The 22,737-nt window shown below is 46.9% G+C and overlaps 1 protein-coding gene across 1 annotated transcript in view; it reads right to left on the reverse strand.

Annotated features, from left to right (window-relative positions):
* Positions 1–14,638: 14,638 nt before the first annotated feature.
* PLEKHO2 (pleckstrin homology domain containing O2) overlaps positions 14,639–22,737 on the reverse strand; it is a 29,004-nt gene continuing 20,905 nt past the window's right edge. Inside the window, exons 5-6 of the mRNA XM_074155983.1 lie at positions 22,019–22,117; positions 14,639–19,411 (exon numbers count right to left, since the gene is read on the reverse strand). Of these exons, the coding sequence (XP_074012084.1) occupies positions 18,170–19,411; positions 22,019–22,117 (1,341 nt within the window). The 3' untranslated portion in view covers positions 14,639–18,169. The remainder of the gene's footprint in view (positions 19,412–22,018; positions 22,118–22,737) is intronic.

The raw sequence follows: 22,737 nt of genomic DNA on the forward strand, positions 1-22,737 counted from the left end.
CTGGCTGCCGCGGCCCCGCCGCCTCAGGGCGGGCTGACTGACTGCCGCCGCCCAGCCGCCGCAGAGCGCCTCTGTAGCTGTTATTTAAAGGAAAATAAAAGGAAATAAATCCTCCTTCCGACAAACACGGTGTTTTCGGGCTGTTTTGGGGATGACTCGTAGGGGAAAGTGCGGATACCGCCATTTCGGTCAGGGGGCCCGCACGGCTGTACCTCAGAGGGCGCCGACCTTCACCTCAGCGTGGCTCGGCTGAGGGCTGCTGCTTGGAAGCTGTGGGTGGTTTATTGCTGTTTCCAAACCGATTTGGGAGTAGAAGAATGTCAGTTCTGTGGGAAATACGAGGTGGGTTGTTGGTTTTTTTTTTCCCTGGAAGGAGGGTTCAGGGTTTGGCGTTTCTAGGGGATGAGGTGCTCTCGTCTACCACAGGGCCTGGGGCATGGCAGTGGGTGCAGGAGCGGGTTAAAAGCGCTCTTCACTTAAAGTTTGAGTTAATTCTCCTGTTTCAGCATCTGGGTCTGGTTTTGTCTTTTCCATTTTGATAGTAGGAGGAGGAAGGAACCAGGCAGTGGCTGAGCCGAGGTTGGGGAGAGAATCCGATCTGTTTTGGGAAGTTCTGAGGTGCGCACAAGAAAAAAAAAAAGGTCCAAAACAGCCCAAAAAATCACAAAACTGGGTGCTTGTTCCTGTCCGTGTTGTCCGTCTCCAGGCTGGAGAGGTGCTTCTGCCTTTTCACAAAGGATGTGTTTAAGAGACGTTTAGATGTGGTGTTTGGGGATACGGTATAGGGGAGAACTTTGTAGTGTAGGGTAGATGGTTGGACTCGATGATCCCAAGGGTCTCTTCCAACCTAGACGATTCTGTGATTCTATGACGAGGCAGTGGGTCTCCTGGCAGCAAATCTTTCCTGGAGCCACACGCGGGCCATCCTTTCTGCCACAGCCATTTCAGCGCAGCCTATGCAAGGTCTCTGGCGTGGGTCTGGCCCCACAGCTTTCTCCCCATATCTATTTTGTCAGGATATGCGAGTCCCCACTTGTGTCGGACACAGGATCGGTGTTCCCCACTATGTGTGTTTGCTTGCACTCAAGTCTTGCCATGGTTATGGGGTGACACGTTGAGTGATGCCTTGGGTTGACGGAGTAAATGCTCTTTGTTGGCCTTCAAATGGATAGGAAGGTGGTGTGAGGAGGAAGGAGTAACCTTTCTGGGTTCTGCCAACCCAGGACGGGCAGGACTGGGAGGCACGAGCTGAAATCATGGTAGGACTTTGGTTTCTCCTGTGTATGGCTTCCCAGTGGCCAAGGAATAGACTGCAGAAAGAGTGGTTTCTCTGCTGCTGGTCTCCGCATAGGAGAGGTGACATCGGATTTGTAGTCCCTCCCTGCACCATGCTGGCCTACAGACTTGGTCCTTGTCACCCCTCTCCTCCCTCAGCAGGACTCCCGGGAGGACTCCCCCCATGCCCTCCATCCTCGCTGTGCCGGGGGTTCTGGCTGTGAGGACATGCTCATCCCAGCGACCACATGAGGGTGCCCTTGCTGTTCACCTGCCACCAACTGCAGCAGCGAGCAATGAACTCCAGGGTGCAGATGGGGCTGTTCCCTGCTCTCAGGCCAGTTTTTGGGGGACATCCCTGCCCCAGGGACCCTCGTGCAGGTCTGTGCTGCTGTTATAGTTTCAGAAACCCACAAGAATTTATTGTCGTTTACACAATTCTATCACGAAATGACCACCTGGGAAGGGGAATCGGGGACAAACAAGGAAACATGAGGGTTGAAATATAAATAGATTTAATAGGCTAAGACTAAATAATTAAAATTAATAATACTAAAGAACCAGTATTGATCCCGACACCAATATAATATACACAAGGACTATACTCAGCCCATTCCATCAGCAGGAAGCTGTGCACTCCCAGCAGGGGACAGCCAATGAGGAACACTGCGAGCACTGTGGCTTCAGGAGGAACGGAAGGGCTCAGGGGTCCGGCATTAGGGCAAGAAGTTCTCTGGACTGCTGCCATCAAGGGAGAGAGAGCACTATGCAGCAAACTTTCTAATTTATATCAGATGTGGTGTTCATGGTATGAAATAATACTGTTGGCCAGCCTGGGTCAAATGCCCGGGTCTTACTCCCCCTCATCCCTATGCTTGGCAAGGCTCAAAAACACTGAGACCTTGAATGCCACATAGCCTAGCTGGATAGAAAGTAAATATTTTCATGAATTCAGACACTAGAGTCTTCTAAAAGTGCAGTTTTCCCAAGCACTTAGAAGAGAAATTAGTCCTGTGTCGCTCAAACCAGGACAGCTGCTCCTGCAAGAGCGCAAGGGGAGTGTGTGTGTGGTGGGAGATGCGGGGAGACAGGCAGTGTCCATGGGGGATGTGGAGATGCGGAGACCCCTGATACTTCAGAAATGTCCCTCTGCGGGCACAGCCCCACCAGAGCTATCTTCAGGGCAGGGAGCCACAGCGCTGAGCTGGTGGTTTCCATCTCATCGAAGCCTACTGCTGAGGGTCTCTGTAGTCAAGTGCTGTGCTGGACCAGCTGCCCCGCTGCAGGGACCACAAGCAGGGCTTGTTGGCCTGCCCGGCTGTGAAATGGGGAGGTAGACTCTAAGCTCTTGAGCGAATATAGCTCTTGGGGGGGTTTATGGCTACCTGCTGGTCTCAGAGCTTTGGATTTGTGCTTTGTTTTCCTTTTATTTAAATTGAATTTTAAAAAAAGACCCTCCCCAGTAGGAAAGGAAAAGCAAACATAAGGTCTGTCTGGATAAAGGGGAAGCCCTTCTTATGTACAATAGCTCAGTGGGTAGAGCATCCTCCCCGAGGAAGGGGGAAAGCTAGGTTTGATCCTTGCTTCTGCCAGAGGGGAGAAGCAAACCCTGGTCTCCACAAGACCCCAGAGAGTACCGCAAACAGCAGGCTGCGAGCATGTCTGGTACGGAGCGTTTTTCTTGCTCTTTCCTGTTATTTTAAATAATTAATGATTTGATGGAGCAGGGAGTGGAGAAGGCAGGTGTCCCGTCTCCCTGGAGGGCAGTCTATGCACCCGGAGAGACGGAGTCTTGCTCTTTCTCGATGAATATTTAAGTGTCTTTAGACAAATTGGACTGGCGCCAGCAGGAATGACTGTGAAGGGCCGAGCCCTTTCCCACTGGGTACCCTAGTGCCTGGGGGCTGGGGAAGCAGCCCTGAATAGGGCAGAGAGAGAATAATCCCTGCTTATACAGACGTAAGGTACATCCCAGCCTTGGGTAGGACCTCTGGCTCTTGCTAGTCTTTTGTTAGGCTGTAAGAGATCCTTGGATGGAAAGCTGTCCGGATTTACTCTGCCACTGTTAATGTCATTCTCTGCACCTCTTCCAGAGCTTGAATCAGCCAGGACTGATCACCTCTGGCTCTTCTGCTGCTTAATGCCGACCTTGGAGAAGAAGTAGCGCAGATGCACTGAAGTTCACATCTGATTGTGGGCCTGGGCATTTCCAGTAGGCAAAAAAAAAAAATAAAATAAGCAATGTAGGCAGTTCCTTCTGTCCTTACTAAATAGGTATGTGTTCAGGGAAGGGAGGGACGAAGACTTTCTGCTGATACCAAGTACAGAATGCAGCAAGGATTTATTTACGATGCTGAACACTTGCCTAGCGATCCATTTATTAGCTAACAGACCTAAAAGAGCTCTTGGATTTTTCCACTAATGTTGTAGCATAACGAATGACAGGGGGAAGTGGTAATTTTAGCTCTTTTTGCAATATAATCCTGATATTGACTCCATCTTCAGAAAGGTGTTAAACTCTTCGACTTTATTTCACTTGAAGAATAATTTTAGCTAAGCCAGCTACGTGCTCTTTTTCACTTAGAACTGAAGCTCTCTGGCATAGTGTTTTGTGCTCCTACCTTGCATGCATAATTTTTATGTGTTAGTTTAGGATAATCATTATTTTCAACCTCCAGCTTTCAAAAATCATGAGTCAGGCTGCTTAAATCCATTCCATTTTAAAATGTGCCTCTGTTTGCTCTCTGGTTTAGTTGTATACACTGTGATTTTAAAGTCAGTCAGATTTGCAGCTAGCCATGTAATACAGCCCACAAACCAGTATGTGTTTATGCAGAAACAGTTGCTTACCTAAAGGTTTAACAAATTGGACTTTAATTTATAATCTTCCTGTGGAAGTAAAACTGGAAGGTGGTTCCTCCAGCCAGCAGCTGCCTTTAGTCCAGGAAGTCAAGCCAAGCCTCTGCTTCCCCAGATCTGCCCACAGCAGGGGAGCCTGGCTCGGGCGACAGCCTCCAGCCCCAGAGGATTGTCCTTCTCTGGCATATGCTGCTACAGTCAGGAAATGGAATATTGCATGGGAGAGGGGATGGCCATGTTCCTCTTTCAGTGCCGATGGACTGTTTTTACACGACCAGGTATCAAATGTGCTGAGATACCAACCATGGGCTCTGTGTGGCAACACCCAAACCAGATCCTTCAGGCACTGTGGTACACGGCTGCCGTTGATGCCACAAGGAATTGGACGTTTGTGCTGCTTTATGTCCCAGCTGTGGGTATGAAAGGGACTAACTGTACCAGATCTGTGTCTTGGCTTGCAAACTGTGCTTCCAGGTATGTCCGATTAGAATGGAATACACATTAGAGGTCTGGCTTCATGTGTGGCTCCATCCTATTTGTTTTTTTTTTGTCTGGGCCAGGCGTTTAGTTGTCCTGTAGACTAGGTTATTTTTGGTGCTTTCTTTGATAACTCCAGTTGCTGTGACCTGCTGCGGAGCCAAAACTCCACAGGGAACATCCCAGCAATGCACACAAACATCAGCCGTGTAGCTTCTAACAGTCAATATACGAAGCTTTCAGAAACCCTGGACACCTAACGGGACTCCACAAACCCACTCTGGAAGCCTGGAAAGGGATCCAGCACTTTCCTCAAAGGCTGTATTCATCTCCTTGCAAGGCTTCCACAGAGGAACAGCTTGTTAGAGGGACCTGTGGAGCTTGGAAGCTTTGCCAACAATAATTCAAGCCCAATTCTGAAGTCAAATATTTAGTTAAACAGAGACTGTCTGATGACTGGATTAAACACAGACGGCATCTGAGCGAGCTCGGCACTTCAGGTTTTTGTCAGTGTCCGTTTCACGAGCATCTAATTCCGTTTTCCCTGTCTTCCCAGACTCTGCTCATCCTGTGCAGTGTGTCTGACAACGCAGAATGAGGTATTTCAGCAGAGCTGTTGCTCCTAGCTCAGGAAGCAGCCCGTATCACAAAATTATGTTCTCTGTCTAGGTTTAGGAATAATCCAGTATTATGGGATTGAGAGGAAATCACATGACAGAGAAATTGAAGGGTTTGTTTGTTTATTTGTTTGTTTTTAAGGAAAAGTCTCAAGGAAGCCAGGAAATGCCAGAGGGCGGGTGAGTGTGTCTTGCCTGGCGGGATGCTGCTGCAGGGTTGACACATACAGTTCAATCCATTGAATCCACATTAACAGCAACTGGAAGTTTCAACTGGTGATTTTGAACTTCCCTCTCTCCGTCACTCTCACTTCCCAAAGCCTTTAAATCCCTTGGAAAGATAAACGGGCTTAAGCTTCTATGTAGCTTTGAAAGTGAAGCTTACACTCAATTAGCACTGTCACCAGGGCTGTTCCTGACGATTGTGTCCCTCCTGTTGATCCCTGACCTTCACATAGAGCTTACTGACACGTGTTTGCTACATCTTCCCTCTCAGTATATTCCCCTTCCAACTGGGGAGAACTGGGCTGACATCTGTGCTGCAGGAATATATGAGAAGCAAAAAACCACCTCCTAATTATCACTTGTACCCAAATTATATCTTAGAAAAATACTGGGGGGAGGGGGGGATATTTGTCATTTCTGTGATGCTTTGCTGAGGGAGGTCCATTGTGTTCAAACTCTCTTAATGCATGATTCCCAGGTTTGACCAGTAGCTGGGAGATTACTGGTGTGACAACCTCTATCTCACAGCAAAGATCAGGTCCCAGTGGTCACCCTGGCCCTGCTTTGAACTGAACACCTTACTGAAAGAGTGGAGGCTGGGCTTTCAAAACCAGGAATATAAGACTAGTATGCTCTTAAAACATCTACTACATGAAGGAAAGCAAGTGTAGCAGGGAGGGATCTAAAGGGCAGAAAATCTTCTTTCTGGAATTTGAGAAGAGAAATGGTGTGATGGAGATGGGGTCCCGACCCTCCCCAGTTCTGATGCGATGGTGAGCTGAGCAAGTGTTTGGTTAGGGGAGGTGGGAATGGCTGCATCGTATAAACCAAGCAATAATCAGACACTGAATCCTAATCCCCTTGCCGACATGCCTGCAGGCGATGTTTTTATTCTCTCTTTCCTGCATGTGTAAAAAGAGGGAGGATCTTCTGCTTCTTGGGCCTCTGAGGACTGTCTGGCTCCTAAAGGCAACCTCTTCTCTGTCTTTTTCAGGACAAAAGTGCAGCTGAAATGTAGGATTTTAGAACCATAAACCTGAAGGGCTGAAACCTACTGCCAGAGGCACAGCTGTGAGCTGCTTGTATGTCATGCCATAGGAGTCGATGCAAAATTTGAAGCCAAACAAAAAATCTTGTGTTTGAGCATTTACTAAAAGCAAAGTGGAAGCAAAGGGTCGCAAAGCTCTGATGCCGTTGCTCCCTTCTCCTCTGACCCCACGGCAAACCATGGAGAGCAACAGCAGCAGGAATGCACACTGTTAGGAGACAGCAGCGCGGCTTTGGAAGCGTTTCGTTTCTCTCTCTCAGCAATTTTCTTCCAGAGCCTGAAACATCTGTCTCTGCCTCCAGCCACATGCAAGTGCACCGAAAAGAGTTTTGTTCCAAGCCTAATGAGTAATTTCATGGTCTTGGAACTGGAGGCAGGGGGAGGGGGCTGGGACAGCAGCCGGAGTCATGTGCTTTACAAGGAGCTCTGCCGATGTCAAATCACAGCCTGATGATTTGATTTTATTGCAGCCCGCTGCCCACCAGGCTTCCCTTTAAAGTCTGTTGCTGGAGTTGCCGGTGATCGGTCCAGAAACAGCTCCTACATGGGCTGCTGCGTTCCTGGGGCTTCCTCACTTCTGGGCACAACAAGGAACATGGAAAATAATGACATCAGTGGAGGGGAGGTGGGGGAGCTCAGCTGGGCGTCAGCTCTGTTCTGTGCATGGAGAGAGCACGTGTGCCTGCAAAAAACGCTCTGCCTGTCCTGCTTCTGGCTTCAGTGCCATGTGCTCGTAGAAGGAGGGATGAGGGAACAAACAACCCCTGGTAGGTGTGTAATCACATTGCTTGAGCGTCCAGCAGATGATGCTGAGCTGTGGTGATGCACGCGATCTGAGAACAGATATAGAATGAGCTGATGCAAGTTGTAGCTGGTCTCAGCAGACGTTTAAAAAGCACAAACCCCAGCTTTCTCGTTGAGAAGGACAGGGTTATCTGTAGAGCAAGATAATCTGTACAGAGCACAGGAAACAGAAGGCAGCTGTTGTCCTATGTTTATCGTATGTTTCCACCACGGGGGCTTCCTTTGGGACAGGCTTGCAGATCCCAGGCCCTGGAGCTGGACTTGCACAACTCCATGGATGCACCGTGCTGCGTTTCTCTAAGGCAGAAGAATATACAGAGCTTTTCCTCCACCTGCCTGGGTTCTCCTGGTCTGAAGAGGAAGTTTATATTCACTTGCTGTGAGTCAGCTACAGAGCCTGACTCATTTTCATGCTGTTACTCATAGAAAGGGAAAGCCAAATGGCAACCAGTCTGTGCCTGTAGACACCTGTAATTCTCCAGCTTTCTGCTGTTAATTTGTGGATGAGTTTCTGTTTATCGGCACTAACACACTTATCCCGCTGAAGCTTTTAATACTTCTCTCTACAGAGAAAGACTGATGAGAAAGTAAAGTTTTCTACCCCTAAAGCTAAGAGGAAGTGTGCTGAATCTCTGTGGCTTCTTGTGGAGTTCCCAAAATGGGACTATTTCAAGCAGACATGGAGGAAGCACCGGGCAGAGCTGGGAATGGCTGAAGAGTTACTGCAGCTTCTGAGATGCCCTCTCTGGGCTGGAGAGAGTTGCTGGTGCTCTGCCTCTTCAAGGTGCTCAGTGGATCCTGCTTCCAGCAACGATGGCTTGTTGGTGACCAGGAATCTGTCTCACCAGCTCCCTGGGCTTTTGTCCCATGCCTTGACTCCCCCCTGTAATGTAAGGACTAGGAGCTGCTTGGGGTTCTGTAGGCTGCCAGCCCTCAGAGGAAGGGATCATAGAATCATAGAATGGTTAGAGTTGGAAGGGACCTTAAAGATCATCAAGTTCCAACCGCCCTACCATGGGCAGGGACACCTCCCACTAGACCAGGTTGCTTAAAGCCCCATCCAGCCTGATCTTGAACACCTCCAAGGATGGGGCATCCACGACTTCTCTGGTGTTTTAATTTGTGTAGACCCTTGTTGCTCTACCAGCTCAGGAGTCTCTGCTCACTTGAGACCTGGCCGTTGCTCACTCGCGCATATTTTGTCCGCTCGTCGGGGTGCAGGGAAACACTGGGTCCTGGTTCCTATTCTTGCAGCGTGATGGGTGGGTTATTCTGTGAGCATGAGTCAGATTGGAAAACCTCACCCAAGATCTGCAAAGGGAGGCTTTATCTGTGAAGTGGGAACCTGTGCCTGCTACTACAGCTGGGACAAAACCAGCCTTTCCTATTTTAGCCTCATTCCCTGTAAAAACCACAGTGCAGTGCACAGGAGAGCACAGTGCAAAGCTCCAGGTGGGTGGGATGTCCAGAGGACCAGGAGGGATTTGGGGCCTGGGGCAGCGGTTGTGTCAGAGTTAAGGCAGTTTCCTCTGGGTTATGGGAACCTGAGGTTCAAGTCACCAGTCGAAGTCTTTTAGGGGAGAGCTTGGCCTCAAACCTGCCTCTCCCTTCCCAGTTCTGTCTTCTGCTGAGCAAGAGGCCGCTCTAAGGTTTTGCTCTCTCGCCATTTGCCTTGATCTCACCTGAAGAGCTCTGATCAGGGTTGTTCTGTGGACTCCCAAATGAAAAGCTGGGGTTTCAGTTATTTTCTGGTGGAAAAATATTTCATCGGAAGAATTCCTGTGTGGCCTTGGTATGCTTTCAGCTGGCATCCTGCCTGCCCCTCTCTGAAAATATTGCTGATTTTGAGTTCAAGCGCTTCTTGTGAGGCTGGTTTCTTTGGTTGCAATCCCTCGCTGAGGTTTCTTTTTACCTTGAGCGGACGGTAGGAGTTGGCCTCTTGTTACGTGGCAGTGAAGTGACCTTCTGGGGCTGCCTGCGCATGTCATGCTGCCCTTCACGGGAGAGCGTGGCTGAGAGAGGCTGGAGTTCCTGCAGCATTTAAGGAGCAGCCACTGCCCTGCTGCTCCTTGCTGTCTGCTCTTAATACTCGCCACCGCCCCCAGCTCTGGCAGCCGCCTTTGCAAAAAAGCTCTGCGGGCAGTGGAAGCGAGCTGGTTTCATCATGACAATGTAGTTATCCTTTTAAGGGAAAATTCCCTCCGGGAGCCAACCCTCAATTACCTCCTGCTCCAGTGCCTTCTTGTTGGAGATGGCTTGTACCACAGCTGAGTTACAGCCACAGTAACTCAGTCGAGCACCTAGCCACTCTAAAAATATATATAATAATTAAACTCTGTTGGCCTCTGTTATTTGCTAGTGATTGCTACATCCAGAAACTGGGGTCAAAACCCACAGGGCTGGCTCCCCTCAGAACCAATCTGTGGTCAGTACGTTTTCAAACTGAGATGCTATTCCCATGGTATTAATGGGGTTGCATGCAGATACCATGATCTTTCCCAAAAAAAGTCCGTTGCAAGATTCGGGAGCTCTGGGTAGTACAAGACTGGTGATAATCAGCCGACCCAAGTGCCTGCTAAATGCCAGGAAACTGGGGTAGGCAGCGGCTGCATTTCAATTTGCTGTTATTCACTGTGGTGAATGGGAAGGTTTCTCCAAGGGTCTTGATTCGGAGGCCGAAAAATTCCTTCTATTCTGCTGACATGTCTCGTAATCCACGGGGGCGATGTCTAACTGGGATGGGGCTGCTGCGAAGTTTGTCCTCGGCCTCTGTCGCAATGAGCAGAGCAGGAGCGTGCTGAGCTGTAGAGAACAGCCCCTGCTCTTTCTGTTCTATAGGAATGGTGGCTTTGGCTTCAAGCCCCCGAATTTACATCTCTTGTGTTAAGCACTGAAAATCCTTTAATTCCAAACAAGGAACATGACACCCTTGAATGCAAACTTCTCCCAGGAATGAGCCCAGACTCCTTAAAGAAGTTCTAAGGGCTGCTTCTTTTGACATCTGTAAGTTTACTGTGATTTTGCTGAGAAAATGGCATTTTCTCACTGGGCAATAACAGACGCAATTAAAAAAACTCCGAATCTTGTACCTGTGTAGCTACTGTTGTCTTGAGCCAAAACAAATGGACCACAGCCTGCGGTGTGACTGGATCATCTGAGGATGAAATGATGCTTCTTGGAGGCAACAGGCAGAGAGGAGCCTGGCTGGATCCCTCTGCCCCCTTTTGAGAACTGAAATGCAGAGGAATCCTATTCTGTCTGTCCAGAGCCCTTCTCAGCCTTCCCAAGGGTTTGAATTCTCTTCCCCTATTTAGAGCAAGGAAAAAAAAAATAGATTATTTGAAAAATTCTATAAGCAGACAGGAAGCAATCACACGAGCTCCATCAAAATCTGTATCTTCATACTTTTAAAAACTCTTAGGCTCAATTACCTAAAACATTGTAAATTAGCTGAAGTGTTGAAATTGTGTTTTCAAGCTGCTGAGCAAAACTGTCCCCGTTCGAAATGTCGATTTTTTAAAGCTTTTTTTTGTACATTTTTTTAAACCAAGACACTTTTCCAGATCTGTAGGCCTCTGTTAACAGCTTTGGGTTGCTGTTTTGCCAGGAAACTTCTTGCCACGAAACTTCTTGCCAGCAATTCCCGTGAGGCCCTGATTCCACCTTTGGAGGTAGGTGGTTTTGAACCCACGTGGACGGAAAGGCAGAAGTGTGGCTGAGCTGAGAGCAATCCTGTCATTCGAATACATAAGTATTGTTTGAACTGATGACCTTTCAGAAGTTCATTAGTTCTTGGCAGTCGAAAACAAGTGGAATTTATTTGCCTCGCTTAGGAAATTCAACCCATGCTGTTGAAAATTCAGCGTTGCTCTAGAGAAGGAGCTGATGAGCGGCTCGGTTGCGTGGACAGGAAGGTTATCCACTGTCACCGGAGAACGTAGGTTCAAATCTTTATCTCCTGTGCTCTCCCATATGACATCTGGCCATGTTTTTCTGTCTTTTGAGCTTCATTTCCCTTTCACTGCTGTTTCTCGCAAAGGCGTAGGATACACGAAGAGCTGGGCAGTGCTTTGCTGTCATGGTGATGTGGTCTAAACAAACCCGGAGTATTTTGCCAGTATTTCAAAACTGACTTCTTGTTGCGAATGAAATAGCAGAGGAAACTTGCAGTTTTGTTTGCACAGATTCTCACCCAGTTAGTCATGCTGGCTTGCATATCTGTTAGGCTTTTGGAGATCTTCTAGTGTTTTATCAATTTCAGTGATAAATATCCCAGTGTGCGGTGGTGTGCTAGATAACTTGCATCTAAAACTGATTAGCATTTCTCCTTCAAGAAACATTTCTTTCTGTGCAAACAAGATTTCTCCGGAAGGAAAAAATAATTTGCCTCCAAAACTACTTGATTTTTTTTGGCTGGGAGGGAAAAATATTAATATAGTTAAAAACTTCACCGAGCATCTGAAAATATTTAGAGACCAAGAGGGAATTAAATGTTTCAATAAGGGGTAAGGGAAAGCCAGGAACCAGCTTTCAAATATCCTCATTTCTGGATATGACAGGATACTCAAAGCCCCATCCAACCTGGCCTTGAAAGAAAGCAGGATTTGGAGGTCCATTCCTATTCCTGCTAAGGGTAACAAAAGTCATCAAAGCACAAATTCTAAGAATTGGGTGGGGGTTTTTTTTGGTCTTCTGTTTTTAGGAGCTCTTTATTTGGTCATCTGATGTTCAGGTCATCTAACGTTTGCTGCAAAGTGTTGCAATTGCATCAATTAAAAAGAAAAGTATCTGCTGCAGGAGAATGGGTTTGGAGCCCAGCTCTTCAATGCTCTGGGCCTTTGCCTTCATTCTGCAGGGGGAGAAGATCCACTGTCTCTCCCGGCTGCACTACAAGGTGGAATTCATTCATGGTCACAAAACATCTTGACGTCTTTGGAAGGTTCCATCTATTGGAAGATGCTATAAATTCCATCTATTGGAAAATGCTAAAAAAAAAAAAAAAGCCAGTAGTGTTGTTAGTAAAAATAAAAGCTTGGGTTCTCAGCATTTGATTCCGTTCATTCATTTATTTTGAGCAAATCATTTTAAAATTAATTTTCTGACTTTGAGAAATGCCCACATTCAGAAGTGTAAACTTATCCCCCATGGGCATGTAGAAACCGGCTCGTGAATCCGATGGGGGTGAGGAGTAAGGAGGTTTTCTCGGCAGCGGCACAACTAGAACATATGGACAGCTTCTATCAACACAGCACCAAGCTTTCCAGGAGTCAATTGTTCTGGCAGAGAAGGGGCATGAGATGGAGAAGTGGGGAGAGATGGGAACTGAAGTCTGGAGCAGAAGAGGAGAAAGCTGGGGAGAGCAGGCCAGGCTGAGGAGGTGTGAGCAGGGTCTGCAGGGGATTTCTAAGGCAGCATTTATCATCCCACAGCTCCCCAGCCAGAGAGAAAAGAGGGGTGGGGATCTCAATAGCCTGTGGGATTATTAGCCCCTGAGTCTGGCTCCTGAGGTTTCTGCCCATGTCCTGCACAAACCGTACGGCTGTGAAGGACCTTGGGCACCAGTTCCATCCACCTTTGTGTGCAGAAGAGGGTGAGATATACCCACCTTCCCCACACACCTGCTCTTAAGAAGTCCCAGTAATGGAAGTCCCCCTGCAGATCCCATTCTAAAATACATTCACCCTGGGCCTGGAAGACTTTTCTAAATAGAAGATTTCAATCTTTTTTGATGCAAATTCAGCCAACTTTGTTTTTTTCTGATAAGCTGTTGACAGCCATCCCTCCTGTAATAACTTCTTACAAATGGGATTTTGCAATATTTCACAGAAGTTTTCTTCTTTTTTTTTTTTTCTCTAGGTGTGGATACATGTGCTTTCCGTATCATCTCTAGTAAAGATGCATTAAGGTAGGATTCCTTCACTGTTTCCTCATATGTTGTGTTTTACAGCCTCTGAGCTGCTGAGCTGGGGTGGCTGCGGCAGAGGGGACCAAGGCTGCACAGCAGGAGATGTGAAGGCTAAACCTGTGGTTGTCACAGGAATATTGTGGGTTGCTTAGCCGTGAAGTAAGGTGCTAGAAGAACACAGAGGCTAAATTTCCTGGAATAAATTAAGCACTGGCTTTCTGAAGTATGTGAACTTGCATAGCGCAACAAAACAGGGATCTCCGTTCTCTAAACACAGCGGATATCTTCTGTGCCTGCAAATAGAAAAACTCTTAAGCTGGAAAGGGGAAATCTTGGAGAGCTTCACTGTGGATGACTCATATTTAAGATAGACCACATATTTTTTAATAGCAAGAATAATTAGTCATCAGAGTAGACGAGCCAATGCTTTAGTAAATCCTTCGGCACCCTGGGACTGGGAGCACTCTTCCTGCTCTTTTTCAGTTGCAAGTTACTGAGTTCTGCGGGGTCACTGGATGAAACCTCGGACGTGCATTTTCTATTTCAGATTATACAATAACACTGTTTCTTCGAACCTGTAATCCATGACTACCCATTGAATGGTCAGGCAAAGGTTCATGTGCCAATACCATGTATGTTGGCATTTATGGGTATTTTAATCAAGTTTCATATAGTGCTAGACACTTCCCGTCCTTACCAACAAAAATTTAAGGCCAAAATGTGATGGGTTGACTGTTTTCTTAGTGTGAGAGGAAGAGAGTGCCTTTCTCTACAGTGTATCTGTAGAAATCAACCCTGTGTCTTGGAGGCTCCTTTGAGGAACAGCCCCTTTCCCAGCAAGGGGTTAGAGGGTTTGCTACGTGCATTTTTTAACCCAAATGAAGCCAAGCTTGTGCAATAGGATGGTGCATGTACTTGCACTCTTTTCCCTGCTTCCTCATAACTTCTGAACCTACTGACCGGTTTCTACCCAATTTTCGTAGAAGGGAAGCAGTCACTATGATACCAGCTTCGTATCTTCCTGTAGCTTACTGGCATCTGGGCAGAGGAACGAGGCTGTGGTTCTCTGGTATTCTGGAGACTGCACTTCGTGAGGTCTCCAGCACCGAGGATGCTTCCCACGGCTTTCCAGAGGGAGCAGGAGCAGATCCTGGCCTTGGCTGTGCTTTTTGGCCAGGGCAGCCGATCTGGCAGGGAGGGCTGACTCTGGAACTGCGCTGTGTACAGCAGGAGCTCCGGCTCCGTGCCAGCCGCAGCCCCCAGCGTTTCTTCCTCCAGGCTTGTGGTTAGCACAGCATCTAGCCCAGCCTGACCACAGCCTGTGCAACGCGCCCTCCTCCACAGCAAAGCCTCAATGTGCCACTCCTGGTGGCTCTTCTTTCCTCCTGTTCAGGACAAATGCCTCTTAAACAGCTCATATTTAAAAAGAGGTTTTATTGCCAAATCTCAAAGCTCTTTACAAGCAGGAGACAAAAAGTGCTGCCTTTCCATGGGCTGCAGCAGCTGCTTTTCAGATAGTCATCCACATTTGCTTGCTTGCAAACTCACTTCCTTCCTGTCACAGACATGTAACCTGGTGGCACAGCCCAAAACACAGACTCGCACCCCAGCGCTCCATGCCCAGAGGGTTTTCAGGCACAAAAAAACCAGCCTTAGCGTGGCCAGAAATTAGATGCAAGTTTAAATGTAAGTTTAAAGGGAGATCTTAAAAAAAAAAAAAAAGTGCATGGTAGCAGGATGTACGCTGACGATGGGAGCTGCTGTGTGAGGTCAGAGCAGACCAGGATCCCCTGACTCTGAGCAGCACTGCCATTTTCAGAGAAACATGTAAAAACACCTTAGAAAACAGTCCCAGGAGAACCCACTCTCCAGCCCTAGACAGGGCCTGGCTTGTGACCAGAATGAGAAGAACAAGTGGGAAGAAAACTGCAGAAGGAACATGATGCATTGTTTCCTGTAAAGTCCGGGTGAATCAGGCTTACAGCTGGACTAGACTTTTTAGGATGAAACTTCTAACCCTATTAGAAAAAATAGTTAAAACCAAAGAGTCTCTAACACAGCGTTTTCAGCAGTAGAGTTACTGGGTGCTATGGAGATTCCACTTAAGTTATACCTATTTACAAGACATAATACAAACCTAGTAAGTTCTGTTAGTACAGCAAATACAGTAATTAGCTGTAGCTTGTAAAATGATTTAACTTGCCCATTTCCTAACAGATACAGGGGGTTTTATCTGTTAAGATTCCTACTGATGGCTATTCAGTAAATGTCAGACATTTATTCATTAGAATATTCGGTATAACATAAAAATATACAGTAAATATAAGCACATCCTGTAGGTTTGGCTGTAACAGATTAGGAATGTCTGGGTGTTTTCATCAGCGCTTTGCCAGATGGGTATCCACAGAACACACCGCCACAAGAAAACACCTGTGAGAGCAAAAGCATTTGTATATAAATTAGGGGACTGAGCTATCCCATAAGCTGTTTCCATTCTCCTGGGTTTTCAGTTCCAGGCTTTGATTTGCCCATCCTGAAGTTTAAGACTGGCTTCAGCTTTGGGATATGAACCTGTACCCAGAGTCTGCTCTGGTTTGTGTATATTCCTGTTAGTGTGAACTGGTTTTTTTCCCCCCATCTAATTTATCTGTGAGAACTGCATCTCACAAAAGCCTGCCTGCTCTCTGAAGCTGATGTCCCTCGACTTCCAGTGCACATCAGGTTCTGACAGCTCACATTCATACCACACAGTGTTCGGTAAACAAAAGTGCACATGCAGAAAAATACATTTAGATAGCAGATAGGCACTGAATATTGTCTGTATTATTAGCCCTTGTCCTAAGTACGTCTGGAAAGGTGAGTAAGACCCATGGTTCACATTGACTCTACAGCAGCAAATGACACAAATCCAGAGTTTGCTCCAGGCTGCGTGCCTGGGAGTAAGCTTAGGACGCAGGAAACTTTTTGTCTCAAAGCAAGACTTTTTGGCACCTGAGCCCTGAGTGTTTGACTGTGTAGAACTTTCCACGTGAGAGAATAACAAGTGAATTCCCATGTAATGTCTATGGCAGTCTTGAAAGGGGGACAGACCACTGAAACCAAGGCTGCTTTGATCAAAAGAGGCAGAAGCATCAGTTCTAGGCACTACCTGGCTTATTGGCCTCCAGGTGGTGAAAAACAGAATATTTAGAAGCCCAAAGCCAACATTTCTATGCTCAGACCTGAAGTGCCCACTGCCCAGCCTAAGAAGAAGCTCAGATGAAGCTTTACTGGGCTGCTGCTATGGAGGGTGTTTGCGGCCCATTGCAGCCTGGTGGAACCTGGGAAATTAAAAAAGAGAGAACAGAAGGAAAAAAAAAAAGGGTGAGCTAAGAATGCGGTGCTGACAAACAAGAGAAAAATGCTTAGGTAGCATGTCACTCCTTAAAACCAGACTGGGAAAATGGCCCTTTTCCGTGCTTCCCGAGTCTGGCTTAAGCAAAGGAGAAGCCCTTTGGGCTGTCATACGATTACCCTCAGAACAACTGTAGAGAACAGGGGAGGGGACCCAGCTCAGGTACGGGGGCTGTTATTATACAGCAGCAGTGCAAAGACATGATTTGATGACAGCTCTAATCACTGAAGACCACGGGAACTGTGGTTGCTTTCAGCAGGTGGGCAGGGAAACTGTGGGAATTGTGCCGGAGTCTTCTGCAATGCCTTCCTCAGACCCTTGCGTAGCGATGCATTTTTATTTTAATGTACTTAAGCCACTGGGACCAGCCCCAAAGTTGTGCGTGCAAAATGCCTTTCCCTCCACGTACTCCAATTCCAGACATCTGTGCCAAACCATGGCTCTCAGGCCAGCGAGGACACAGCAGGTAGAGACCTGGTAAATAGGAATCTCATCCAGACCTGCTGCCTGATACGTGTGTGCTCCTGTCAGTTAGCATCCCAAGACAACACAGAGAATGACCCTACAGCTAAAGGAACACACATCCCTAAAGCTTCTTAATGACAGCTCTCCTAGGAAGCTCCTGGGGATCTCCAGGATACAGGTTCTCCAAACGCCTGGCTAATTGTTCCCAACAATGATGAGAGGATTCAGAGTTACCAGGTAGGTACGGTCCTCAATAATCAACGTACTGTGCTGCTAGAAGACACTCCTTCAAAGGCCAAGTGTAAGCTCTTTGCCTCAATTTCCCTATTAATGAAACGGGGATAATTAATACTTGCCTGGCAATGATGCATTGAGACTTGCGGTCACTTACGCAGTGCTTAGCACACCTAAAGCCCCGCAGAGCTGGACTCAGAAGAGGGCCTTCATACAGCTGCTCCAGATCTGAGGACACTACTTGTAGTCAGGAGTTGGCCAGTTTTGTTTGCCTCTGTGTGAGGTCACTTTTTAACTGTCAATGCGGTTTTATGTGTATCTTTGGAGAAGATTAAAACATTTATCTTTACATTCCTAGATGTCACTGGACCAGGTGGTCTGGGAAACCTTGCCAGCAAGTGAACAAACACTGACTGCATCTATCCTTAAATGATTTAACTGGGAAAACCAGATAGGTGCCAGTGTAATCTGGTATCTGCTTGTCTGTAAATACAGATATTCAGGGGCTTTTGCTAGAATAGCCATTCTGCTCCTTTCAAAAATCTGGCTTGGTTTCATTACCAGTAATTTCTAAGGCCTGATCCATTGAAAGGACTTTGGACAGAGTCCTTAAAGAACATTCACATTTTTTAAACTGTTCAATGTCCTGTAACCTTCTGCTGTGCTAAGAGGATTAGAACCAGACTGGTATGTACAGCATGAAGAAAGAGAGAAAGATGCTATAACTGAAAGCTCGATTCTGTCCCATAAACATGGTGTGTGCACAGCAAAACACCACTTTTTAAACACTGGCCTAGCAACGGTACAAATCATAAATGGCAATGTTTAGCTTCGATTTTGAGAAAGAAGTCTCTTTGAAGAGGATGTCAAGGAGCACTTCTCCTATAAAGAGTCACTAGATCCTTTTGCTTGTCTTTCTGTTTCTGTGTTGCTTCTTTTTTCAGTTCTCCAAGACCTTTAATTTCTTGCAAAACCTGTGTAGCTTGCCGAAGTTGTTCTACTGCCTCATTGAGCAATGTCTCTGCCATCACTGGGGGTCCGTTCCCCTCCTGGGCCTGTTCCAACCCTTCCCGTAAAACCTTCTGCAGAAGTTTTTCTGCCTTTTCCCTTTCACTAGCAACCTTCTCCTCCATTTTAGCTAAGCAGTGATGGGAATCCATGGGGAAACCTTGGCTTGGATGTGCTCTCTGTGTATTTTTGGAATCAGACAGCAAGTCTCCCAGAGAAGAACTGCGAAGTTTGAGACCTGAAGTGCTTTCTACAGACTCTTTCTTATCAACAGTTGCTTTTACACTCTCCTGGCCCATTTCTGTAGCTAAGGAAGTCTCTGTCTCTTCTGCTGAAGTTTGCTGTTCCTCCTCAGCAGAGGTTCTCCCATTTCCTTCTTCAGTTTCAACTGTTGGGGATGGGGACTCTGCCACCTCGCTGGCTGAGATGCCATTCACCGGGGGCTTGGAGTCATCAGACTCCAGGTCTTCTGAAACCTCAGCTTCCACGTCACCATGACTGGAGTTCATTGTGGCTAGCATTTTTTCTGACAGAACCTTAGGAGGAACCTTAGGGGGCTTTGTAACATCGGCGGCAGCAATCTCAGCAAGGTTGTCTTTGCTGCTGTCTCCTGATGATTTCAAGTCTTCTGTGGTTTTAGGCTCTAGGACTGGTTGGTCCCAAGCAACTTTCAGCTTGTCTGGCACGCTCTTAGGAAGAGGAATTGGGGCTTTTGCTGTGCCCTTGTGGCCAGCCTCAATGAGGTTCTCTTTGTTCTCCTCACTTGGTGCTTGGGATCCTTCCACATTCTCCTCTGGACTTACAGAGTCCTCTTCCTCGGCATTTACATTGTCCTTTGATGCTATGCCTTCCTTAAGCTTCTTATCTGGAGGCAATGGAGGAGACAGAGGGGTTTTATGTTCCTGGTCAGGAACACTGTTCTCTGCATCTTGGTTTTCTTTTGTACCAGTGGGTTTTGTAGGTGGCATAGGTGGCTTCGGAGTTTCTTTCTGAGGTGGTGCATTGTCACTTTCACTGATAGTGGAATCGAAGTTTGGTGGTCCGTTGTCTACTATATCCAGATCTAGTCGCAGGATACCATCTGACGTAGACTTGGCAGCCTGAAAGACAAGAGAGAACTTTTTCACTCTCTCTCCCATTGTCAATCCTGTGCTCCATCCTTTAACTTCAAGTTAAAGTGCAAGACCCTCCCAACCAGCACGGCAAGCGAGGGGCTGCTGCTTCATATGTCCACCCCGTTTATAGTTACATCTGTGGAAACTGCAAGAAGAATCTGACTGATAACAAAACGGGTGCTCTTAAGAGCAGCTTTTTTTATAGCTCAAGAGCAATCTATGGAGCTTGTGCTTCTTCCATACAGCATCACTCTGTGCTACCCTCTAACAGCAGCAGCCAGCGCTACTGGTGTTAATCTAATAAGTGAAACCCAGTGTGATCTGCTATGCTAAAATTTAATGAGCTACGATAATCACAAATACCAAACATTTCACCCAACAAAGAAGAAAGTTGGGTCAAGTCACGAACGCTGCAACAAATCCTGAATGCACAGAGTGAAGCACTTCCACCCCACTGCGCAGCCCCGCTTTTTCCCCAGACCAACACGTTCTGTGAATGTCATGAGCATTTTGCTGCCGAGTTATTTTCTGCCTGATAGTGCAGCAACTTGCACGAGAATATCAAAGCCAATAACCATAAGCAGTCAAGAATTAGGACAAAAGCACAGAACTTATTTTAATACTTCCTTTGAGAAGAAGTTCTCAAGGCCTCTTCCACGATAACCTTATTTCTTGGTTTTCCTGTCGGTGCTAAGTGGTCAACTCTGCCATATTTTAATTCTTTATCCTGTGGTGGCTGGATCCCTCTACCCCTTTCATTTATGGCATGCCTACCCAAAGCACGCCTGCTTTCTGCTTTTGGGACTGTCATATTTTTACTTCAATATATAAAATAAGCTGATCTTTAGATCACTTGGCCGGGGATACTATTGTAACGCCATTGCCTTCTGCTTGCTTCCTCCATCTCTATCTTACCGGGACCAAGCCTCAGCTGGTTAAACCTCCTTCAAACCACAGGCTGTTTGCAAATCACTCTAATAGGGGGGTTTCCTAAAAAGGACGGACTTAGCAAAGACATTGCAGTGTGTAAGCTCAGTGCCCCAGAGGGAGAAACGCGGTGACAGTTCCTGTGTGAGGGAACCCAAAACCACACGAAGGCGTAGCTGCAGCCAGGGCCAGACTCCTGCAGTGCAAGGAGTTTAATTAAACTCTCTCTTTGCCTTTGTAGGCCATCAGAGAGAGGGAGGCGAGCTGCATCCTGGCAGTTTGGCCCTGACCTGTCCTTACTGGCCTGCTTTGTGACTGAAAATCATCGTCCATCCCATGTCCTTCAGGATACTGCAGCCAGCAGCCGTGATACACATCTTTTTGCAGGCTCTGTGCCCTCCCTTTCCCCTCATTCCTGCTTCTGAATTTGTAACCCAACATCGTGGTTTAACCCCAGCTGCTTGCTCACTCCCCAGCTCCCCCCCGCAAGTAGGGTTGGGAGAAGAGGGAGAAAAACAGGGGAAAGAAAAAAACCTCATGGGTTGCGATAAAGACAGTCTAATAGAACAGTAACAGAAGAAGAAAATAATAATTTCCCCTGAATTTGGCTGTAGGTGAGTGGTCTTACAGGTATTAACCTCAGAGGTACCTTGTGAATTTAGTGAGCTGAGAATGGGAGAGAGATCCTGCCTAGGGAAGGGCTTCCTACCCTTCCTGAACCCATATTAGGCAACAGAGAATCCACACTTCATTACTGCTGTGACTTTTGTCATGTTTTCTTCTGCGGTTTTCTGGAGGAGTGGATGGGAATCTATGATTCATTCCCATGCATTTCTCTAGAAGAGACTCTCCCTCCACTTTTATGCAAAATAAAAAGTCTTGGAGCATCTTATTTTCTGCACGAGGGTCATCTGAATGCAGTGCAGACACGTAAGTCGGAGTCTTGGAAGCCTGAAGAAAGAAGGTTTGATTTAAAAACCTTCCTTGGTTGAGATTAATGCTCTGCTAAAATATCAATCTGTCTGTGGCAACTTTTTCATAAATCACTGGAATCAAACATTAGTAAGAAACTCTCCCATGGAAATGAACTGCAGGTTTATTTTGTGGTGGTTTTCTTTTTTTTTTTTTTTTTTCTTTTTAACTGACAGATCCAGAAAATCAGTTAAGAGTAGACAGCCTAGTCCATAAAACTGCCTGGGAGAATAATGTATTCTGTTTCAGACCTAAGGGAGGGCTTGTAAGCTTGAAAGCTTGTCTGCTTTTTCCAGTTAGCTTAATAAAAAATACAGCTTCTCCCCCGTGCAGTTCTTCTACCTGTAGACCACTATGGCTACAAAATCATCACTTCTTACAAAATAAATACAGGAGCTTCGGTCTCTTGTGATTAAAGTGAAACTATAATGGCTCTCACCAGACAGTGAAGCAGCTCGTGAGTTATGGAAAGCTAAATATATCGTAATGTGTCGCAGCGGCTACAGATCTGTGGGAACCTGGGGGAGTGTTAGAGAGGTGCTGGTGCCGTCCTTCGCGGAGGAAGCTGTTTCCCTTGTTTCTCTGGAGTCTCTGTACCTGGGGTTTTCCCTGGGGTTTTGTACCTAAGTGGAAGGAGCAGCTCTCGGTGATCCCAGCTGGGGAGATGGCTCACCTCAGGGTGGGTACACTTACCTCCTTTAGGTGACTTCTCGTGGGTGGCCGGCGTCCATGGGTCATTTTCACTCTGTCCCGAGTTACGTGGTCCAAGGAAAGGCTCTCGTCTACTTTCACCTTTAAAAGGCAGAAAAGGAGGGAAGGAAAAAAGGAAGAGGGTCGTTAATTTCTCAAGATATGTCTGTAAAGTTCTCATGGTCACACATGAAGGAATGCAGCAGTTGGATTCAGGAGGGGTTTGAATATTTCACCACTACAGTCTTTGCTTCAGACCTTAGTTACAGCCTGCCTGCAAAGCCCTGCATGATGGATATTTAAGGTATCTGTCCTATACAGCGCCGTGTTTAAAAGACACTCCAAATCAAAGCATGCAGCCCTCAGAGGTTTGCAATCACTAACCTTCCCCCTACCTAAAGGGCAGGGAAGGAAGGACACAAGGCAGCTTTGTTGTCCTCGCTGCAGCCTGGGCTTGGACCGGCTCCTGCATGTGGCAGAGCACAGCGCTGAAATTGCTGTTGCCATCTTAGAGGTGAAAGCTCATTAATAACCGTGACCTGACTGTGAACTGCATCAGCAGCGCTTCGTTACAGACCTTCCCTTCTACAGCTCTAATGACTGCAGGATGCTGAAGGGAAGGTGTGAGCGGTGACCTGGATTAATTGCAATTCTAGCTGAATTAACAAATGTATTTCCTGGAATCAGATGAGAAATCCACTGCCTCCCACACTCACACTTGG

The sequence above is a fragment of the Numenius arquata genome, chromosome 11, assembly GCF_964106895.1.
Source record: "Numenius arquata chromosome 11, bNumArq3.hap1.1, whole genome shotgun sequence".
NCBI lineage: Eukaryota > Metazoa > Chordata > Aves > Charadriiformes > Scolopacidae > Numenius > Numenius arquata.